Raw genomic sequence first — 19,222 nt, 5'->3', positions numbered from 1 at the left:
GACGACCCACGAGCAAATTCACAATTTACAACTATGTTGGCATGTTGTGCAAGGAATGCCATTGATGGTGCAACACTACAAATTGCAGATGTTCACAACATCTGCCACTCAGTCCATGCATTGCGGACCGATTGATGAGACGAGTTCTACACTGTGAGGTCAAGTCATGTGACGAGCTCAACGAGTTGAGAAGCAACCTGGAAGGGAGAGAAAATTTTCTTGGAAAGACCAATGGCATTTCTCATAGATGGAAGTGCGAGCAATCCATTAAACAGGCTTTTATTCAGGAGACTAGGCACTTTTTCTTGCAGTTAAATTTTCATTAAATTGCGCAAGAAATATGCAAGTCAGCAAGTAAATAAAACAAGCAAACAAATGATCGACAACTGCCAAATAATTTACTTTATGGCGACAACAGGATGAAACATCTTCTTGCGGAATAAAACAGAACAAATATTGGGACCAAAACACACATGGCCATTTGTTGGGTGTCCAGACCATATCATGACGTGCTTCTCCTGCACCCTGAATTATTTGTGCCTTGTTCAGTGATACACAATCCAATATTTTTACTTTGCATTTGCACTGCAAATGTGCTTCTTCCATTTCAAAACTGTGCACTTCTATAATAGCTTGTGAGAGGCTGGCAGGATAACTCAGAAGGATATGCACTTGCCTTTGCGCTGTCTATCCGAGGTTCGAATCCTGATCAAGCTGTCCCTTTAAATCCGCTGTATGCATTTGTTGACTCCTCAAGCCTCTGCTGTGACATTCTCATCCTTCAGACAGGGAGGCTGCAGCCTCACCCCCCCCCCCACCCACTTCAGACCTTGGCAAAATTTTGGTTCACTTGTAATATGTGTTTCAATCCTGACAAATTCATATCTATATCTATCTCTCTCTCTCTCTATCTCTCTCACATGAACATATGGCAACCCCTCCCATCTACATGCTCAACAATCACTTTGAAGAAGTTCAGTCACTCAAACTCCTGGGTCTCACGATCAGCCATGATCTTTTTTGGGAAAACCACGTTGCAAAGTTGCCCTCCAAAGCCAATCACCGACCGGGTATCCGCTGTCATACAAAGTACTTCCTTTGCGCTCCTGAACTCCTATCCACCTGCAAGAACTTCATCCGTAGCTTGATGAGGTACTGCTCTCCCATCCGGGCTGGTGCTCCTGTCTCACACCATGCTAAACCTAACACCGTGGAAATCAAGGCTTTCAACATCATTGGAATCTCCCGCAATGAAACAAAGTCAATGAACCTATCGCTTCGCCATCACAGACTGGTCAGTGGTCTCTCTGTCTTCACCACCTCCTTTCTGGTCCTATACCTTATGCTATTTCTGTGGTTGTCATCAGATCGACGTCAAGATGGAGGATCTGTCTACCAGGACTAGTCGTTGGTGGCTATTAAGAACACCACTTGTACCAGGGATCATCCTGATCCGATGCATCATATTCTGTGTGACAGAGTGTTGATTCTGCTGAAGCAGTTTCTTGGCCGAGAGTAAAACTGGATGGTTTACCATCCCCTCTCAGCAGTAGTTATGGCAGGAATTTGGAAATTTGCCATGGTTCTGGCAATAACTCGTCTCCTCTTCATATTGGGAGTTAATTGTGCACTTGGGATCATGTCATACCAGTAGCTTCTCGCTGTCCCACGGACCATGCTGTTATCCTCGTATATTCCTGAAGAGATGGGAGAAACTATTGTCATCCGAGAGACAGACAAGAGACAGACGAGAGACAGACGAGAGAGAAAAAGAGACACAGACGAGAGAGAAAAAGAGACACAGACGAGAGAGAAAAAGAGACAGAGAGAAAAAGAAAAAGAGACAGAGAGAAAGAGAAAAAGAGACACAGAGAAAGAGAAAAAGAGACAGAGAGAAAAAGAAAAAGAGACACAGAGAAAAAGAAAAAGAGACAGAGAGAAAAAGAAAAAGAGACAGAGAGAAAAAGAAAAAGAGACAGAGAGAAAAAGAAAAAGAGACAGAGAGAAAAAGAAAAAGAGACAGAGAGAAAAAGAAAAAGAGACAGAGAAAAAAAGAAAAAGAGACTGGGAGAAAAAGAAAAAGAGACAGAGAGAAAAAGAAAAAGAGACAGAGAGAAAAAGAAAAAGAGACAGAGAGAAAAAGAAAAAGAGGCAGAGAGAAAAAGAAAAAGAGACAGAGAGAAAAAGAAAAAGAGACAGAGAGAAAAAGAAAAAGAGACAGAGAGAAAAAGAAAAAGAGACAGAGAGAAAAAGAAAAAGAGACAGAGAGAAAAAGAAAAAGAGACAGAGAGAAAAAGAAAAAGAGACAGAGAGAAAGAGAAAAAGAGAGAGAGAGAAAAAGAGAGAGAGAGAAAGAGAAAAGAGAGAGAGAGAAAAAGAGAGAGAGAAAGAGAAAGAGAGAAAGAGAAAAAGAGAAAGAGAGAAAGAGAAAGAGAGAAAGAGAGAAAGAGAGAAAGAGATAAAGAAAGAAAGAGATAAAGAAAGAGAGAAAGAGATAAAGAAAGAAAGAGATAAAGAAAGAAAGAGATAAAGAAAGAAAGAGATAAAGAAAGAAAGAGAGAAAGAAAGAAAGAAAGAAAGAAAGAAAGAAAGAGAAAGAAAGAAAAAGAAAGAGAGAGAGAGAGAGAGAGAGAGAGAGAGAGAGAGAGAGAGAGAGAGAGAGAGAGAGAGAGAGAGAGAGAGAGAGAGAGAAATATAGAAACAGACAGAGAGAAATATAGAGACAGACAGAGAGAGCCAGAGAGAGCCAGAGACAGACATGGAGAAATATAGAGACAGAGACATAGACATAGACACACAGAGAGAGAGAGAATAGAGACAGAAATAGAGAGAGACAGAAATAGAGAGAGAAAGACAGAGACAGAAATAGAGACAGAAATAGAGAGAGACAGAAATAGAGAGAGAAAGACAGAGACAGAAATAGAGAGAGAAAGACAGAGACAGAAATAGAGAGAGAAAGACAGAGACAGAAATAGAGAGAGAAAGACAGAGACAGAAATAGAGAGAGAAAGACAGAGACAGAAATAGAGGGACAGAAATAGAGGGACAGAAAAGGACAGACAGAAAAAGACAGACAGACAGAGAGAAAGTGTGTGTGGTGTGTGGTGTGTGTGGTGCATGTTATTTCTATGTGCAGTTTTCAGAAGGTGGAACAAAGTCATCCTTGGTCTCAAAGTAACCACCTCTATTTTGGTAAGGGATCACGATTCATGGACGAAGTTGTGAAGTTTTCTTGTTGTGAAGTTGTGAAGTGTTTTCGGCATCCTGCTCCAAGTTATGAAGTTTTATTCCAAGGGATCTTTTCAAGATCGTCACCAAGCCCCAGACAGCTTCCAGCAGTAGTTTGTTTGTACCAATAATCTCAGGGATGGTTTATAAGATCTCCGTAAGGTTCTTTGTCATCATTCCTGTTGCTCCAATTATCACTGGTACGATTTTGGTGCTTTTCAGCTTCCAGGATCTTTTCACTTCATTTTTGAGATCGTGGTGTTTGGTCATTTTCTTAACTTCTGCATTATTTAGACCCAAATCTCTGGGTACTATATCTGGTCGCAATGTTTTTGTTTTTTTATGTTCACAACTGTTGGGATCACGAGGTTGTCCATGAGCATCCATCCTCATCTCATTTTCAATGATCGCTTTTGGTTGACCTTTCCTAGGTCTGACATGAGGTTTTCTTTTTTTTCACATCCCGATAGGAGGTGGCTCATACTTTGTTTCTACATTTTAAAACGCACACCTGTCTGTCTGACTCAGTCCCAACATTTTCTTAAAGCCGTTGTTGAGAGTGTTCTTAGTCTTGGACATTCATTAAGATTCGTTCTTTGGAAGGTGGATTGTAATGAGAAGTGGCAAGTGGGTTAGCCTGAGATAAGAATGAAAGCATTTCATTTTGGTTGTGCAGGTCAACAGTCAAGGTTAGAGCTTAAAGTCAACATTTTGTGCAGAGTCATCTAAACTTAGAAGAGTGAACATAGTATAGGTACAACTGAATCAGTGGGCCATTTGTAACAAAACTTAACAGATATTGGAAGTCCACCACAAATTGCTATATTATAAAGTATGTAGGTCAAAGATGAATGTCACAGTGGCCAAAGTACAACTTATAAAGACATAACTGAAAATTATTGAATGAGCTTGGACCAAATAAAACAAATTTTTTTCAACAAAATTTTTGACTGAGCCGACATGCAGTGAGAACGTCACGCCCGTCTCACCATGCATGCACATCTACATGTGTCTGTTTACTCGTGTTTTAAGAAGGACCAAAAATAAAAAGGCTTCAATAGATGCGTAGAAATGGTCCCCAGGACTAAGGTGGGGGGTTGTGCTCAGATAAGCACCTGACAAGTTTATCTTGTGCTTGTGTCTTAAAAAAAAAAAAAAAAAAAAAACTCGATTTTAGAATGAAAATGTTCACTTCTACACGTTTATCAGGCAAGTTGCCTGGACAGGATTCGAAACGGGGGAGGGATTGAGGAGGGAAAAATACAAATGGCATCTTCTGGCATCAAGCCAGAAAGCTGGGAGCAACAATTCACATTCATTGCCATATCTGATGCAATTGAGACAGAGAGACAGAGAGTAGCAGTGAGTTCAATGGCATAATAGCAGTGAGGCAGTGTGGCAGTGAGGTGAGGCTTCAATGGCAGTGAGGTGCTCCATTTGAAACTGTTTCTTCAATATACGTAGCTTTTTAATGCTTGGGGTCCATAATAAAAATTTGGATTGGTGTCAAAAACAGTGATGTCTACTTTTGTCAAAGTAAACATCTCTCTGGCTGATATTAGAGAACCACCTCAGCGTCAGCAAGTCTGGCATTTCACTCGGGCTGACTGGCAGGGTCTCCAAGCAGCCATCAAACTTCTAGACTGGTCTCCTATCGCTGCTTTCTCCAACATCAACTCGTCCTGGGAATTATTTCAAAGAAACTTGCCCTCCCTCATGCACAGATTTATTCCCTCTCGTCTTCAGTTGTCCTACCCTTCCTCCCACCCTTGATTCACTGAAGCTTGTGGGGAGGCAGTTGTTCTGAAACAACTTGGCTTTGCCTCATGGAAAGCAAACCCAACTGAGGGTAATCTCAGTTCTTTCCATAAAGCTCAGAACAAGTGTGTATCTACCCTGAGGAGAGCCAGCAAACAACATCTTTCCAAGCTCAAGTCTGAACTCTCAAACCTCTCTCCCTCCTCCAAATCCTGGTGGTGTCTAATCAAATCTGTTTTTTGGTGTATGTTCCCCCTCCATCCCCTCCCTCACCTCAAATGGCCGCACTGCTGATACCGCACGTGAAAACGCTGAATGCATAAACTCGATGTTTGCATCATAATCTTGTGTCTGAAACCCATCGCTTTCTGTACCCACCTTACCCAGTTGCACCCAACTGTCCCTGGACTCTGTGTCCTTTTCTTCTGACAAAGTGGAGAGCTTGCTGTCACAGCTCGACTCAGATTCTGCAACCGGTCCAGCCGGCATCAGCCCACGTGTCCTAAAAACCTGCTCTTCTGCTCTTTCTCACCCTCTCTCTGTTCTATTCACCCTCTCATTTGCTCAAGGTCATCTGCCATCTGCTTAGAAATCAGCAAGCATTACTGCCCTGCATAAAAAAGGTGCAAAAAGAGATCCCTGCAAATACAGACCAATCAGCCTTCTCCTAATCATCGACATGGTTCGGGAATCCATCATCACTTCAGACATGAAATCCTTCCTCTACTCCAATGGCTTGATTTCCGATCATCAATTTGGTTTCAGACCAGGTCACTCTACCCTGGATATGCTGCTTCTGCTCTCCCAACAATGGATGGAGGTCATCAATGCCAGACATGAAATCAGAGCCATATTCCTCGACATATCGCATGCTTTTAACATGGTCTGGCACCCTGCCCTGCTCACCAAACTCTCTTCACACTCATGGCCACCTCCACTCATGCTCGCAGACTTAATATACTGTCACAGCCAACGTGTGGCCCTAAATGGAGTTATCTCATCCCCTCTTCCTGTCCAGGGTGGAGTTCCTCAAGGCAGTGTTTTGGGCCGAATTATTTTTCTGGTTTTCATCATTGATCTCTCTGACTCTGGAAAGTCCTCTTTATCTCTTTGCTGATGACTCCACTCCCTGGAAAGCTTCTTCCGGCAAGCAGCAGCTTCTTCGTTCTTTGCAGATCTGGATAAAATCACAAACTGGTCCACCACGTGGAACATGTCATACAATCCTGACAAATCTCACTCTCACTTTGCTTCTCCGAAAGGACCGTTTACCAAAATCAATCAAAATCAAAATCAAAATCGAAGGACTACCAAAATCACGAATCACTGCTCACCTTCACTCTTTCATTCCTCTTTTTTTCCCCACCTTAGGAATAAACTTCCACACTCTCTTCAATCCATTCTTCCCTCCAGGTCTTCAAAACAGCTGTTCACCACCACCTCTTATCTTCCCCCATCCAAACCTCGATCTCTTCTACCCCCGTTAATCCACCACAAACCCACCTACTTCAAATTCCCTACCTTCCTTCCTGAAAGTCCCTGTAATGTCCATCTTGTATACCCCCATGTTCCCCACTCCATCCCTCTCCCTTCCACAGATCTCCTAATGTCTCTGTTCCCCACTGTTTTGTCCTTCCCTCTCCCACCGCTCTCGTCTCCTGCCCCCCCTTGTTGTGCGTTGCGTTCGCGCTCTCATACGAGCCTCGACAATGTATACAAAAAAAACAATTAATGGTATGATTTTCAGCACTATTGTTGACCCCCCCAAAGTAATCCCTTCACTCCGATTCAGTTCCACAAACGATATATTCAGAATAGTCTGTGGCATGCAAAAGTACAAAGAGGTGTACAATGAAAGAAAGAAAAAAAACCTTCTCCCCTCCTAAACATCTCCAGGCGATCTCCACATGCTGTTTTAACATACCCCATTTCATTCAATCCTGTACTCGCCCCCACCCCTCCCCCACACCTCCACACGTCCCATTACCAAACATAAGTGAAGAACCTCTCCCCACTTTTCCCCCTCAAGTCCCCCTACCAAACACAAGTTGAGAACCCCCTCCCCTCATGCTGAACACCTCCCAAACCTCCTCCCCACTACCCCTTCTTCCTCTCTCCCCCATCCTCCTCCCCTCCCTGAAGTGCATAGCGATGTTTGATGAGCTGCATGGCCTGCAGAACACCACAATGTGTTTGTAGAAGAATTCCACCAGCAATGTTTTTATTTACTTTTGCTTGATGGCAGCAGTCGCTTTCTGTGCGGAGGTCGATTGACACGGTGATGCTGATGAAACCTTCCATTAATAGAGCATTCGGCTCATTGTAAAGGTACCGGGGATGGGAGTGAACACACAATCTTCAGTAATCTTTGCATTCCTTTCCGAAACAGGATTTTATCATAAATCTGTCATTCCCTCCATATCTATTTTTGTATTCTGGACCATGTCAGCTGGAAGCGAAGGTCATTGATTATGCTTCGTCACATTCATTGGTCTTGTAATTCCAAACTATGCAATTGTGAGAGAAATGAGAGGAAACTCAACTACACTGCATCAAAATTAGCTCGAGCAAAATAAACAAACACCCTGGAGGAAAACTGAAATTCAAAACACAAAGAAACAACATCACTCATATACAAACAGTACATGAGATCAGTCATTAACTACACATGCTCATCTTGGGCCTCCAGCCTCTCAAACACACCCATCAATACCCTGCAGACCATACAAAAACAAAGCCCTTCGCATCATCACAGGTTTCACATTAATAACACCCATCGAGCACCGACACACAGAGGCAAAAATGCTAAAAAAACAAAGACCACTTGGATATCAGAGGTGCACAGCTCCTTGCAACAGCAAGTGCCAACCCTAATCACCATTGCCACTACCTGTACAACCACCCACAGACTCCAAGACACATTATAGCAACACTACAAGGACACTAAAGTGACATCCTCCAAAACATCCCCCCAATGAATAACGGAAACTACAAAAAAATACACATTCACACCCACAACACCATAAACCCAATCACCCAATCAACAAACGAGGCCCAAACAGTATCTTGGGCAGTAAACCCCCACCCATCCATGAGACAGACCAACTACTCTCCAGGTATGATTGCGTTCACAATGCACAGCTCCGCTGTAGACACCACCCACAGCTCTTACACTACAAACACAGACTCGACGACATCACTGACGACACCTGCAACCTCCGCCTGGCCACGCGCGCACACGCACACGCACACGCACACACGATGGAAGACTGCGTGGTCCTGGCTCCACTTAGACAAGAGCATGACATCATAGATGTGAGGGATCTCTGGGTTGCTCCTGGGAGATCGATTGGCTTATCTCCGTGCCGCGGGCCTGTTCGAGTAGAACTGACCAGGGACAACAACAAATGAAATTCAAAATTGCTTACAAAGCTCACCTGCAACAAAAATTGTTCAAGGGAGGTATTAGCATCGCATGGTGTCCACCAGTCAGGCAGTCAAGCAGTGAGTCAGTCAGTCAGGCTGTAAGTAAACACTTGGATCTTCATCTCCAAAACTACACACACAATTTTGATGAAACTTCACAACAGCCTTCGTCACCCGTGATGTACTGAAGTTTGTTCACGGCATTAAAAAAACACTAGAAGAGCACTCTTCGACATCGGCAGATATGCCTCCACCCACATTACATCATTATAATACTTGTACCAAGTTTGATTTAAATCCCTGAACCCAGGTTCAAATTATTAAATAATTCTGGCTGCTTGTACCCGTGATGTACCAAAGTTTGTTCACAGCATAAAAAAAAAATAAAAAGGTCTAAGGGGGTAATAATTCATGATGGACACAGGAGCACACAAAATTATATATAGCAATACCTCTTAAAGATATATAAAAAAATATATAAAAGTACATGGAAGGAATACACAAACATGTGTGTTCGTTATAATTTGAGCATCGACAGTGCATACAAAAAGATAAAAAAAAATAAAAATATAAACAAGCATAGCCATGATGACGCACACAGCAAAAACGACGACGACAAAAACATGTTATCAAAGATCCCTTTTCACTTCATTTTGCATCCTCATTGAGACTCAAAGATCGGTGAAAAATATGTTTGTGAAGTGCAACAGGCGGTCTCTTGATTAAACCCATCAGCGAGGCGATGGGAATGCACGGCTAGTGAACTCTATTTCCATTCATCCATTGGGACCATACTCTGTGCAGAGCATCGATGCTGCCGAAGCAGTCTCCTTGGCTATTGGGTACAATCATGGGCAGGTTGCCACTCCGACACAGGATACCAGCAAGTTGGCACTCAGTTTTCTGACCTCTGAAGGATGACAGGCAGAGTCAACCCCACCTGGTATTAATTCAACAGCCGAGTGGGATTTGAACTCAGGACCCTAGGATCCCAAGCCCACCACCTAACCATTAAGCCAACACCAGGCATGAACTCTATTTGAGACGTCAAAAAAAAAAAAAAACACCTGTACTCTGACTCGGTTACATGTCTTACAGCTCTGCGCTCCTTTCTTTGACTCCAGCAGTGAAAAGCACCATCGGTATCAAAATCAGGTTTGTCCTCACCATTAATAGAAATCATAATAACAGTGCTGAGTTGTGGGATTTCATTCTGTTGTGCAGAGCTATCTTGGTCAAATTAATTGCACCAAAACCTCATTCACAGTCAACAATTGACATAGGTAAACAAAAAACATAAATTCATACACAGATAACAGGACAGGATAAAGATCTGCCATTGCATCATCATGTAAAAATTACACAACCTCTTTTAAATTCATGTTTATATAACGTGTGGACAAAATTCGTTCGACCAATTTTCCATTCTGCACAAACACTTGCATAATTACCAAGGCTGACATGATCTTCAAAGTGACGCATTTTTAATTCGATCGTTACCTCTGCATAACCTCCATCCACCAATTCCTTCAGTGGATGGAAATTTTTTTTTAATGATTCTTCACCAATGAGAGATGGAGCCAATAATGATATACAGTACTGAATGGCAGGATATCTCAAAAAGTTGTGGACAGATGATGAAATTTGGTGCATGAGTTGGGTAGGTGAAAAGAACAAGCCCATTTGATTTTGGTGTGTGATGAAGACGAATGGTCAGGATGCAGATCTGGCCCATCAGTGGGACAAAAAATGTAAACTGTTCAACCTGGTGAAGGTATGCACTCTACCGAGTGCCATTCTAGCTCTTGTGTGGTTTGCTGGTCCTTATGCTCTGACAAAGCTCTCATCAATCACTTCTCCAGTGCAGAATGAAGTGATTGATGAACATTTGCAAACCGACAATCTTCAAAAAGGCAACTCACGTCTAATTTTCATGGACTAGAGCTGTTATTTTGTACGTTTGTGTATCTTTATTATTCTTTTTCTTCTTCTTCTTCTTCTTCTTCTTCTTCTTCTACTGCTTCCTCTGTTCTTTTGGAGCCAGATGAAATAAATACCTCGAGTTGATCGCTTATGAGTGAATCATCGCAAATATGTAAATGTGTATTGGTGGTGTAATGGTTAGAGTAGGGAGGTCGGTGGTTCAGACGCCAGCTGAGTCGTACTAAAGACTTAAAAAAAAAAAAACAGTCTGTCTGTCTCTGTCTGCTGGTTGCATCATTGGTAAGGACACGGCTATGCTGTTGATGCAGTGTCCCTCTTTCCAGTACACTGGTACTCATTTTGCTGACCTCGGAAGGATGACAGGCTGAGTCAACCTCCTGGTGTTTTTTTTTTTAATTCAGCGGCCAACGGGGCTTGAACTCAGGACCCTAGGATCCCAAGCCGCCACCCTAACCACGAAGCCAACACCAGGCTTACAGTACGAGCTGTTTCATTGCTTGATGCTCAGCATTTAAAAAAGGATAGAGCACAGATAAAATCAATGACGAGTTGGCAACACCAGCGTGTGGCTTTTATTGGCCCAATGGCCTCCTCCTGCGGCAAAGTTCCTTGCAAGGGGAATTTTTCTTCTTCTTCTAAGAAACACTGTCCCGTACGTGATTCACGCGCATTCTTTATGAGTGGATTGCTTCACATATGTTACGGATTCATTGGAAAAAGTGGTTCGAAAAAAGGACCGGTGAATAAAAGTTGCAAAAAAGTTACAAAAGGAAGTTTAACCTGATGGAGATGGAGAACAGCTGAAGACATTTTGATGCAATCGCACATCAAAGTCGACCATATTGAATTATGCTGCATTTTAAAATGTAGTAATGGCATATCATCTAATTAATGTGGGGCCTTCGATTTAGCTTTTGGGTGAACTGATCATGAAATGTTTTCGCTAAAATGTATTTTGATTCATATTTTGCAAATTAACGAACGACAACTTAAACCCTAGATCAGTGGTTCTTTACCTTTTTACCATCACGCCCCCTCGAGTAGTTGGTCCTTGCCTCCACGCCCCCCCCCTCACATCGTCAAACAAATGATTAAAAATCCCTCCTGAATTAAAAGGAAAAAAACTAAATAAAAATGTATGTTTTTAGTCTTTTTATTGAATAAAGAATTTTGCATAAGCAACACTCATACACACAGCATATTTAATGAGATACTTGACATTGCTTCTTAGTTACCAGATCATGAATGTGTGGTCGAATGCCAGAGAGAGCACAACGCAAGTCCCCTTCAACGTTCAGCTCGTTTCTGTACTTGGTCTTGACAGCAACGAGCGTGGAAAATGCAGCTTCACAAAGATACGTTGATCCAAACATTGTCAGAATCCGAAGAGCTTGATGTGAGATCAAAGGGTAAACAGGAAGGTACATGACCCAGAACGTCTCTTGATCCAGTTTTTTGAAGTCTTCTTCAGCCATGGAGTTGAACTTTAACTCAAGAAACTCCTCTTGCACTTTGTCTGAAATATCAGCTACTTCACATTGAAATGGGTTCCTAATGAATTTCCAGGCCTCGCGCTTCTCATCTATATCCGGAAAGTATCTGATGAATTCTACTTTCAATTCAGTCAGATGAGTAATTATTTGTTTCTTTAACTCAGAATCAAGGTAACTGTGAATGAGAGCAGAATCCAAGTTAGCAAAACTGGCTGTGTTTCCATCCTGAATTCGGCATTTCCAGAGGTCGAGTTTGGCCATGAAGGCTCGAATGATGTCATGGTGCATGGTTATGTTGATGTTTTTCCCTTGGAGTTTGAGGTTCATGGCAATCAGCGCTTCAAAGATGTCCACCAGGTAAGCTAGAGATAGCAAAAATCCTTCAGACTGGAACTTCTCTTGGAGATCTGCTTTCTGCTGCGAATCTAGAAATGTTGCCACTTCTTGTCGTAGTTCATAAAGCCGTCCAAGCACGTTTCCCTTCGAAAGCCATCGTACGTTTGTGTGGAAAAGCAAGGCTTGATGTTCAGAATCCATATCCACACAGACCTGTTTGAAGAGATGACCGTTTAAGGCTCCAGCTTTGATGAAGTTGATTACCTTGATAGCCAGGTTCATGACATCCCTCATTTCAGCAGGTAGAGTTCTGGATGCTATGGCTTCACAGTGAAGGATACAGTGCGTACCTATAGCAGATGGACTTTTTTCTTTCACTCTTGTTATTAAACCAGATTGCAAACCAAGCATGGCCGGAGCTCCATCAGTACACACCCCAACCAGTGAGTCCCACGGAAGTTGATTTTCCTGGAAGAAGTTTGATACCACTTGAAAAATATCTGTTGCTGTTGTATAACTTTCCATAGGATGGCAGAAGAGCATTTCCTCCTTTACACTATTACCTGACACAAAACAAGCATACATCAGTAGCTGAGAACACTGAGCAACATCAGTCGTTTCGTCCAAATGGATGGCAAATACAGGAGAAGCTCTTACTTGGTCGAGAACTTGATATTTGATGTCTTGAGACATTTCATCGATCCTTCCCTTGACGGTGTCGTTTGATAGAGATTTGGGAAAGCTTGTTTGCACTATCCTTCCCCAGAACGAGCTCTGCTGCATGCAGTACAATTGGTTTTATGAGAGTCTCTCCAATGTTATGGCTCTTTTTGCTCTTTGCAACCAACATGGCGATCTCATAGGAAGCCTCAACAACCTTTGAAGTCTGTTGCCGAAATGCTCCACTGCTGTCCATCTTAGCTTGCTTCAAGGACTGACTTTTTGTTTCAAAGAATGCCTTGGGTTTGGCAGCAAGAGCAGGATGCATCGTCTTCAAGTGGCGTTCCAAGCGTGTGGGCCGCATGCCATCATTGCTCAAGAGTCGTGAAGCGTATTACACACTGGGGTACCTCTGTCACCCTTTTGTGGGTGTCACCCACAAATCCAAATCGAATATATTCGTCAAGATACTTCGGCTTTTTGCACTCAGTGCGAATTATTTAGTTTGAAATGGGTACTGCAAATCTGTGAAAAAAATTTTTTTCTATATTAAAATTAAAATAAAACAAATTTTAATATTAAATTTAAATAAATGTTAAATTTTAAAATTAATTTTAATACAGAAAATAGAAGGCCAAGTCGCGAATAGAAAAGGAAAATTAAAGGCGATACCTTTGTTTGTTTTTTATGTTCATCACGATATTATGCAAACACTTGTTAAGAGAATTCCAAAAATAATTATAGAAATTCCTACTTTTTTTCTCCGGGCTCACGCCTCCCCCCCCCCTCCCCAGGTTAAGAGACAATGCCCTAGATTCAAACACAAAGGAAGAATTTAAACAGTTCAGATATTAATATTCAACAAATGGACAAGGACTGGAATGTGGGATTGTTTGTATCGTTGTGTTCGTGTTTGCGGTATATCAATTTGTTTCTAGTTTCTTAGACTACTTCGAGATAGCAATTGTCGGGTTTGAGGAAAAACGGTGGCGATGAAGACTGCAAAGTAGTACAGACCGTATGGCAACAAGTTTAATGCGACAATCAGCATGGGAAGTGACAATGAAAGCATGTGAAAGGACAGATAGGGAAGATGATTTGGGGAGGTGATCATTCACAAAGCTCTCTTTTGGACTCTCTCAACATCTGCTTCTTGGGATATTGTGAGACCTGAACTCCATACAGGTGCTCCAAATTCTAAGATGGGAAGAATATTCATCTTGTAGAATGTAGATCATTACTAAATCTCCAACTTATAGACCATTCTTCTTGAGCTTACACAAGATGTTACAAACATCTAAAACATTGCTCACCATGCGCTCAACATGTTGATTCCACTTCAGATTGTCCTGAATTATGACACTTTGAAGCTTCTCCAAGGAAACTCCATTGATCACTAGTTCAAGAGGTTTCGCCGGCTTAGGCATCATGTCATTGTCACCACAACTTCACCAAGTGAGTCCAAATGTGGCTTCAGCAAGACTTGTTCTTTCCAATATTTTAACAACATATTTCCATTGGTGGATGTATGCAGTAGCGGCGTCATTGACCATCACGAAAATGAATATTGGCCAAAGTTTTGTGCCCGCAGTACTCCACAGGACAGTTGATGTGAATCAGAAGGAGCTCCATTGCATCGCACTGTCTGAGATCGCTGTTATAGGAACCTATAAATAATGGGCATGGTTCACTCCAAGTTGAATAATCTTTTCAACCGAAGCCATGTGGTTAATATAATCAAATGTCTTTAAAAAAATAAAAATAAAAATTCACTGAAATTTGCATATTAGCTCAGTTTACCGAGGACCTTGCATACACAATCAAACACTTACTTACAAAAGGAACGTCCTTTCATATTACCAAATTGTTGAAGATCAATCATGTCTGTAATATCCTCAATCATCCAAATCAGCTAAAAAGCCCTCAAAGGCAATAAAAAGGTCTATTTAGGAAGAAGATTGGTTACCTGCACCAGGTTGTGCATGACATTAAGTTGTTTTCACCCCTGTGTCTGTGAGCAGGTTATATCAATAAGTTATGTACGGTTTAACGGAAAAGCATCGTGGCGAGTTGGTTAGATGACAAGTACAAGCCGATTTGATTTTGGTTCAGGTCTGGATGCAGATCCGACCCATCAGTGGGATACACAGCGTGAACTGTTCATCCTGACGGAGCTACGCACTCTCCCGAGTGCCGTTCCAGTTTAAAGCTGTGATATCATCAATTACATCATGATCACGCTTATTTCCAGGGCTGGAAAATAATTGTTGACCGTTTTGTATCGAGTTAATCAGTAAATGGTACAAACATACAGGAATGGTTTTTGGGCAGTGATATTCCATTCTTACGTGCGTTTTAAAAAAAAATTCAACTTTCTTCAATTTGGAAAACCCAAAACTATGTCACGCTCCTCGACCACACATTTTCTTTTTTTTTTCCATTTCCTCAATTACATATTATGTTTCGTGACCTGCTGGTTCTGATCTGGCATGCAGTATTTGCAAAAATGAGGATTGAAAAAAATATATTTATTTATTTATTACCAGTTTTTGAAAAATACTTATTATATTTGTATCCAAGGATGCGCCTGATATAGGATATAATTAAATAAGGCCGTTAATTATCTTCAAAAGGAGTGTTTTAATTAATCCAAACACCCAATTTTCACTCATGCACTCCATTGGACTTCCTGAAAGTGTAAGGACCTGAAAGTCCATGTCACGTCCATCTTGTTTACCCAATGTACCCTGCCCCCATCCCTCTCTCCCACAGATCCCCTGTTCCAGTTCCTCACCGTTTTGTGCTTCCATCTCCCACCCCTCTAGTCTACTGCTCTCCTTGTTATACGTTATGTGTGTTAGCTCGCCTTGACATTGCATGTAAAGAAAAAAAAATTCTGATAAATGTTTCGTGAATGTTTTTCGATTTGGATGCACTTCAAACCTGATAGCACATTGAATCTATTTCCATAATTTAATAAATTTATATTATTTAACAATTATGATGCTGCTAAACAGCATCATCTCTTTTGTTCACCAGTTGTACAAGCTAAGCTTGATAGAAGGGGTGTTCAACTGCCGGCGTGCTTTTACGAGTGATAGTTTTACAAGCTACCGACCATCCTCCATAATCATCAAAATATGCAAAATTGTTGATTTTTAAAGCCTATTAATAGTTGAGGTTGGTAAGGAACTCATCTCGCCTTCGCTACTGAGGGTGAAATACTTTGGTTAGTCATAAATGTCGATGTTTCAGGCGAAAATAAATAAATAAAAAGCAGCAAGGAAAATTGTCACGTGTCTCAGAGATAATGGCATACAGCGTCTCGACTGGAAGTTCCCGACGCCACGATGCACCTTAGGATTTCAGCAGTCCACGAATTGCGTCATTTGTGTAGTGGAGGAGAGTTATCAGCAGCATCCTGGCCAAATTATTTAAAAGTCCTTCTCTACCCTGTAGGATGCACTACATTGCCAGCAGACCCACACTCCTGACCAGTGATGCCACCTACAAGCTGCCACATGCAGCATTCCAAAGAACAATTATTTGATTTAAAATAAAATTCTGCTTCAGCAAAGAAATGCTACCTGAAAGTGATTGAGAATCAACAGCATTTGGTACTTCCTCCATGGATAACATGTAGTGCCTTAACTCACATAGGCAAGGATTGATTTTAAAGACACAAAGAGCAGACAGTTTGTTTTGTTTTTTGCTCCTGAAGAAATTGGAAAAGCTAAATTTATTTACCGTTTCACAAGCCGGATAAACAAATAACTTTTGACATTTGTATCCTTACCTGGATAGAATACATGATAATCTTGAAAGAGCGCAGTGCAAAGGCATTAGGATCCCAGTGTGAATGATTATCCATGTGACTGTCACAAACACACCGTCAGACAAATGAGGGTACTGATAGGTGGGTCAACAGTTCAAAAGATATAAGAACCATGGTTATATGGAGTGCTACGTGCTCAAGACTCACTTCAAAGTGGGCATAATAATGCTTTTGAGGGTTCCATAACCTGCACGAGAGAGCAATTCCCGAAAGCAAACTTCAGCTAAACTTGAAGGTCTCTCGCTCTCGTTTTCTGCCAGAGTTGAGGCCCGCAGGTTGCTGCAGAGCAGAAAGGGACAGAGAAGGAAATGAAACAATTGGAGCAAAACGGGAGGGTTTGACAACGTTTGCCAAATTTCTGCAGAAAAAAAAACATTAAAAAAAACTTGATAGACACCAAAACCTTTGTACATTGCAAGTACCGTCGATGTTTGGCCAAGAGTAGCACAACTTGACTCAGAATTTGGATACTTTCCATCATAACGGTCTTTACGACCCCATTTTCTTCACTTGTATTACGCCATTAACAAATAAACTTTGACCCCGCCACTGTCTCACCATTACTTCTCTCAGAATTAGAGAGAACCATGTAAACCCACAGACAGACAAACCTAGGTTCCTCCTCTGTTTGCTGCATGTTGAAGAGTAATGATGGGACGATCTTGTTCATGTGCTGTGGGTTCCAGATGGTTGCCTGCAGCTCATCATTTACCGTCTTTCGCACGACTCCCTGTAGGCCTCGGATTCCAGCCAGGCGGATCCTGCAAAGCCCGGAAGTCACAAAATCTCCATGATCGTTTACAATGATGAAACGCCAAGACATCTTTGAATGTCATTTACAAATGTGTGGATGTATTTCAAGCAATTATACGAATCGTTCACAAAAAAAAGAAGAAAAGGGTTTGTGAACAATTTCATGGATGGCAGAAAAATACTGCATCACAAGAGTGTAAAAACTCAAAACAAACAAAAGGTCACTGAAGGCACACACTTCATGTTCACTTCTTCATTGTCACAGTTGGAGTGGCACATGGAACTGAACTTGGACACAAAAAAGTCATATCGACGGTGGTAGCAGGGAGTGTCTTCTTCAATGTTTGCAAACTTCACAAACTGGAACGAGAAAAAAGCCAAAGCTGTGAAAAATTATATTCAAAGCTCAAATGATTCCAAGAATGAGCTGCATGTCTTCTCATGATGTGATGATGTTTTCATGAAGTCACCATATTTGCTATAATCTAAAATGACTCCCCTCAACAGTTTGCCAGTGGGGACAGTGACTGCGACACCTGACAGGACTAAAAACAAAACCTAACAAAGGACGTGTGAGCTCCCTTTGGGAGCCAATGACCATCCAGGTAAGGAGATGGTTTCACCGAAAAATAAAGAAATAAATGAATAAATAAACACCCATGGCCTTTTGCCAGGAGAAGCGGGGGGGGGGGGGACAGGGTAGCAAGCGTCTTATCGCATGGATGCCCGAAAAAGTCATTGCTGAACTAACAGAGTATAAGGAGGCTTCTAAAATGCATCATATCCTTTATGCCTGGTGTTGGCTTAATGGATAGGGTGGTTGGTTTGGGATCCTTGGATCCTGAGTTCAAATCCCCCTCGGCTGTTGAATTAATTCCAGGTGGAGTTGACTCTGTCCGTCATCCTTCTGCGGTCGGCAAAATGAGTGCCAGCTTGCTGGTATCCTGTGTCGGAATGGCGACCTGTCCAGGATTGTACCCAATAGCCAAGGAGACTGCTTTGGCAGCACCAACGCTATACACAGAGTAAGGTCCCAATGGATGGATATCCTTTGATTGCCAATAACTTTGTCCCTACACCTCTTCAAGAAATCGACCTAAAAATTGCCTCTTAAGGCTTCACCGATTCCAATTTGTCCTGTATTTAGTCAATTCAACCGATCTGATGAAGCCACCAAAGATGACACTCTTCATGCTTGAATCAATTATAATTGGTGTTTTTTTTCCATCACTTCCGGTACTATTGTCTGCCATACAGGATGGGGTATAAGGGGGGGGGTGGTGATGGAGACACACAGGGCATTAACCCCAGGGTTCCCACAAAACAGGGCCCACTATAAAAATGACCTTTAAAATTTTAACATTTCTGTAAACAAATCCTTTTATGGATACTTTTAATCAAATTTTATTCAGGTATTGCAGAACGTTTGGCCACAACTGTATGTTAAAAATTATTTCCTAGCACGCCACGAGTTGATTTTTTTTTTTTTCAGGTAAACACAAGTGATCAAGTATTTGCATCTCAGAAAGCAGGTCAACCCAGTTTGTTGAAGTTCATTTATTATGTACATTGTATATGGTATATTATACTACATTGAAATGTTTGCGATATATGAATCATTTGTTACTTGCAAAATCGAAGATTTTTCAAGGACAGTCTTGGCCAAAAATATTGGCACCCTTGCACTTTTTTCAAATAATGCACCATTTCTTCCAGAAAATTGTTGAAATTAATAAATACAGGGTGCCCCAAAAGTCACCTCGGGATTTAGAAATTAAATAACATTTTG

The 19,222-nt window shown here is 41.6% G+C and overlaps 1 protein-coding gene across 4 annotated transcripts in view; it reads right to left on the bottom strand.

Moving 5' to 3' along the window:
• Positions 1 to 19,222, bottom strand: part of LOC147019488 (protein EFR3 homolog B-like) — a 108,301-nt gene that overhangs the window by 46,537 nt on the left and 42,542 nt on the right. For all 4 annotated transcript variants that reach the window (XM_085894014.1, XM_085894013.1, XM_085894012.1 and 1 more), the window contains 4 exons: positions 17,672 to 17,793; positions 17,292 to 17,441; positions 16,828 to 16,959; positions 16,642 to 16,720 (listed from right to left, as the gene is read on the bottom strand). In XM_085894014.1, the coding sequence (XP_085750140.1) occupies positions 16,642 to 16,720; positions 16,828 to 16,959; positions 17,292 to 17,441; positions 17,672 to 17,793 (483 nt within the window). The remainder of the gene's footprint in view (positions 1 to 16,641; positions 16,721 to 16,827; positions 16,960 to 17,291; positions 17,442 to 17,671; positions 17,794 to 19,222) is intronic.

Source organism: Eptatretus burgeri, chromosome 9 (genome assembly GCF_056783735.1).
Source record: "Eptatretus burgeri isolate ZD-2024b chromosome 9, Ebu_testis_v1, whole genome shotgun sequence".
Classification (NCBI taxonomy): domain Eukaryota; kingdom Metazoa; phylum Chordata; class Myxini; order Myxiniformes; family Myxinidae; genus Eptatretus; species Eptatretus burgeri.
Note: the sequence above shows the minus strand (reverse complement) of the source record. Positions and strands in the feature narration are given on the sequence as shown.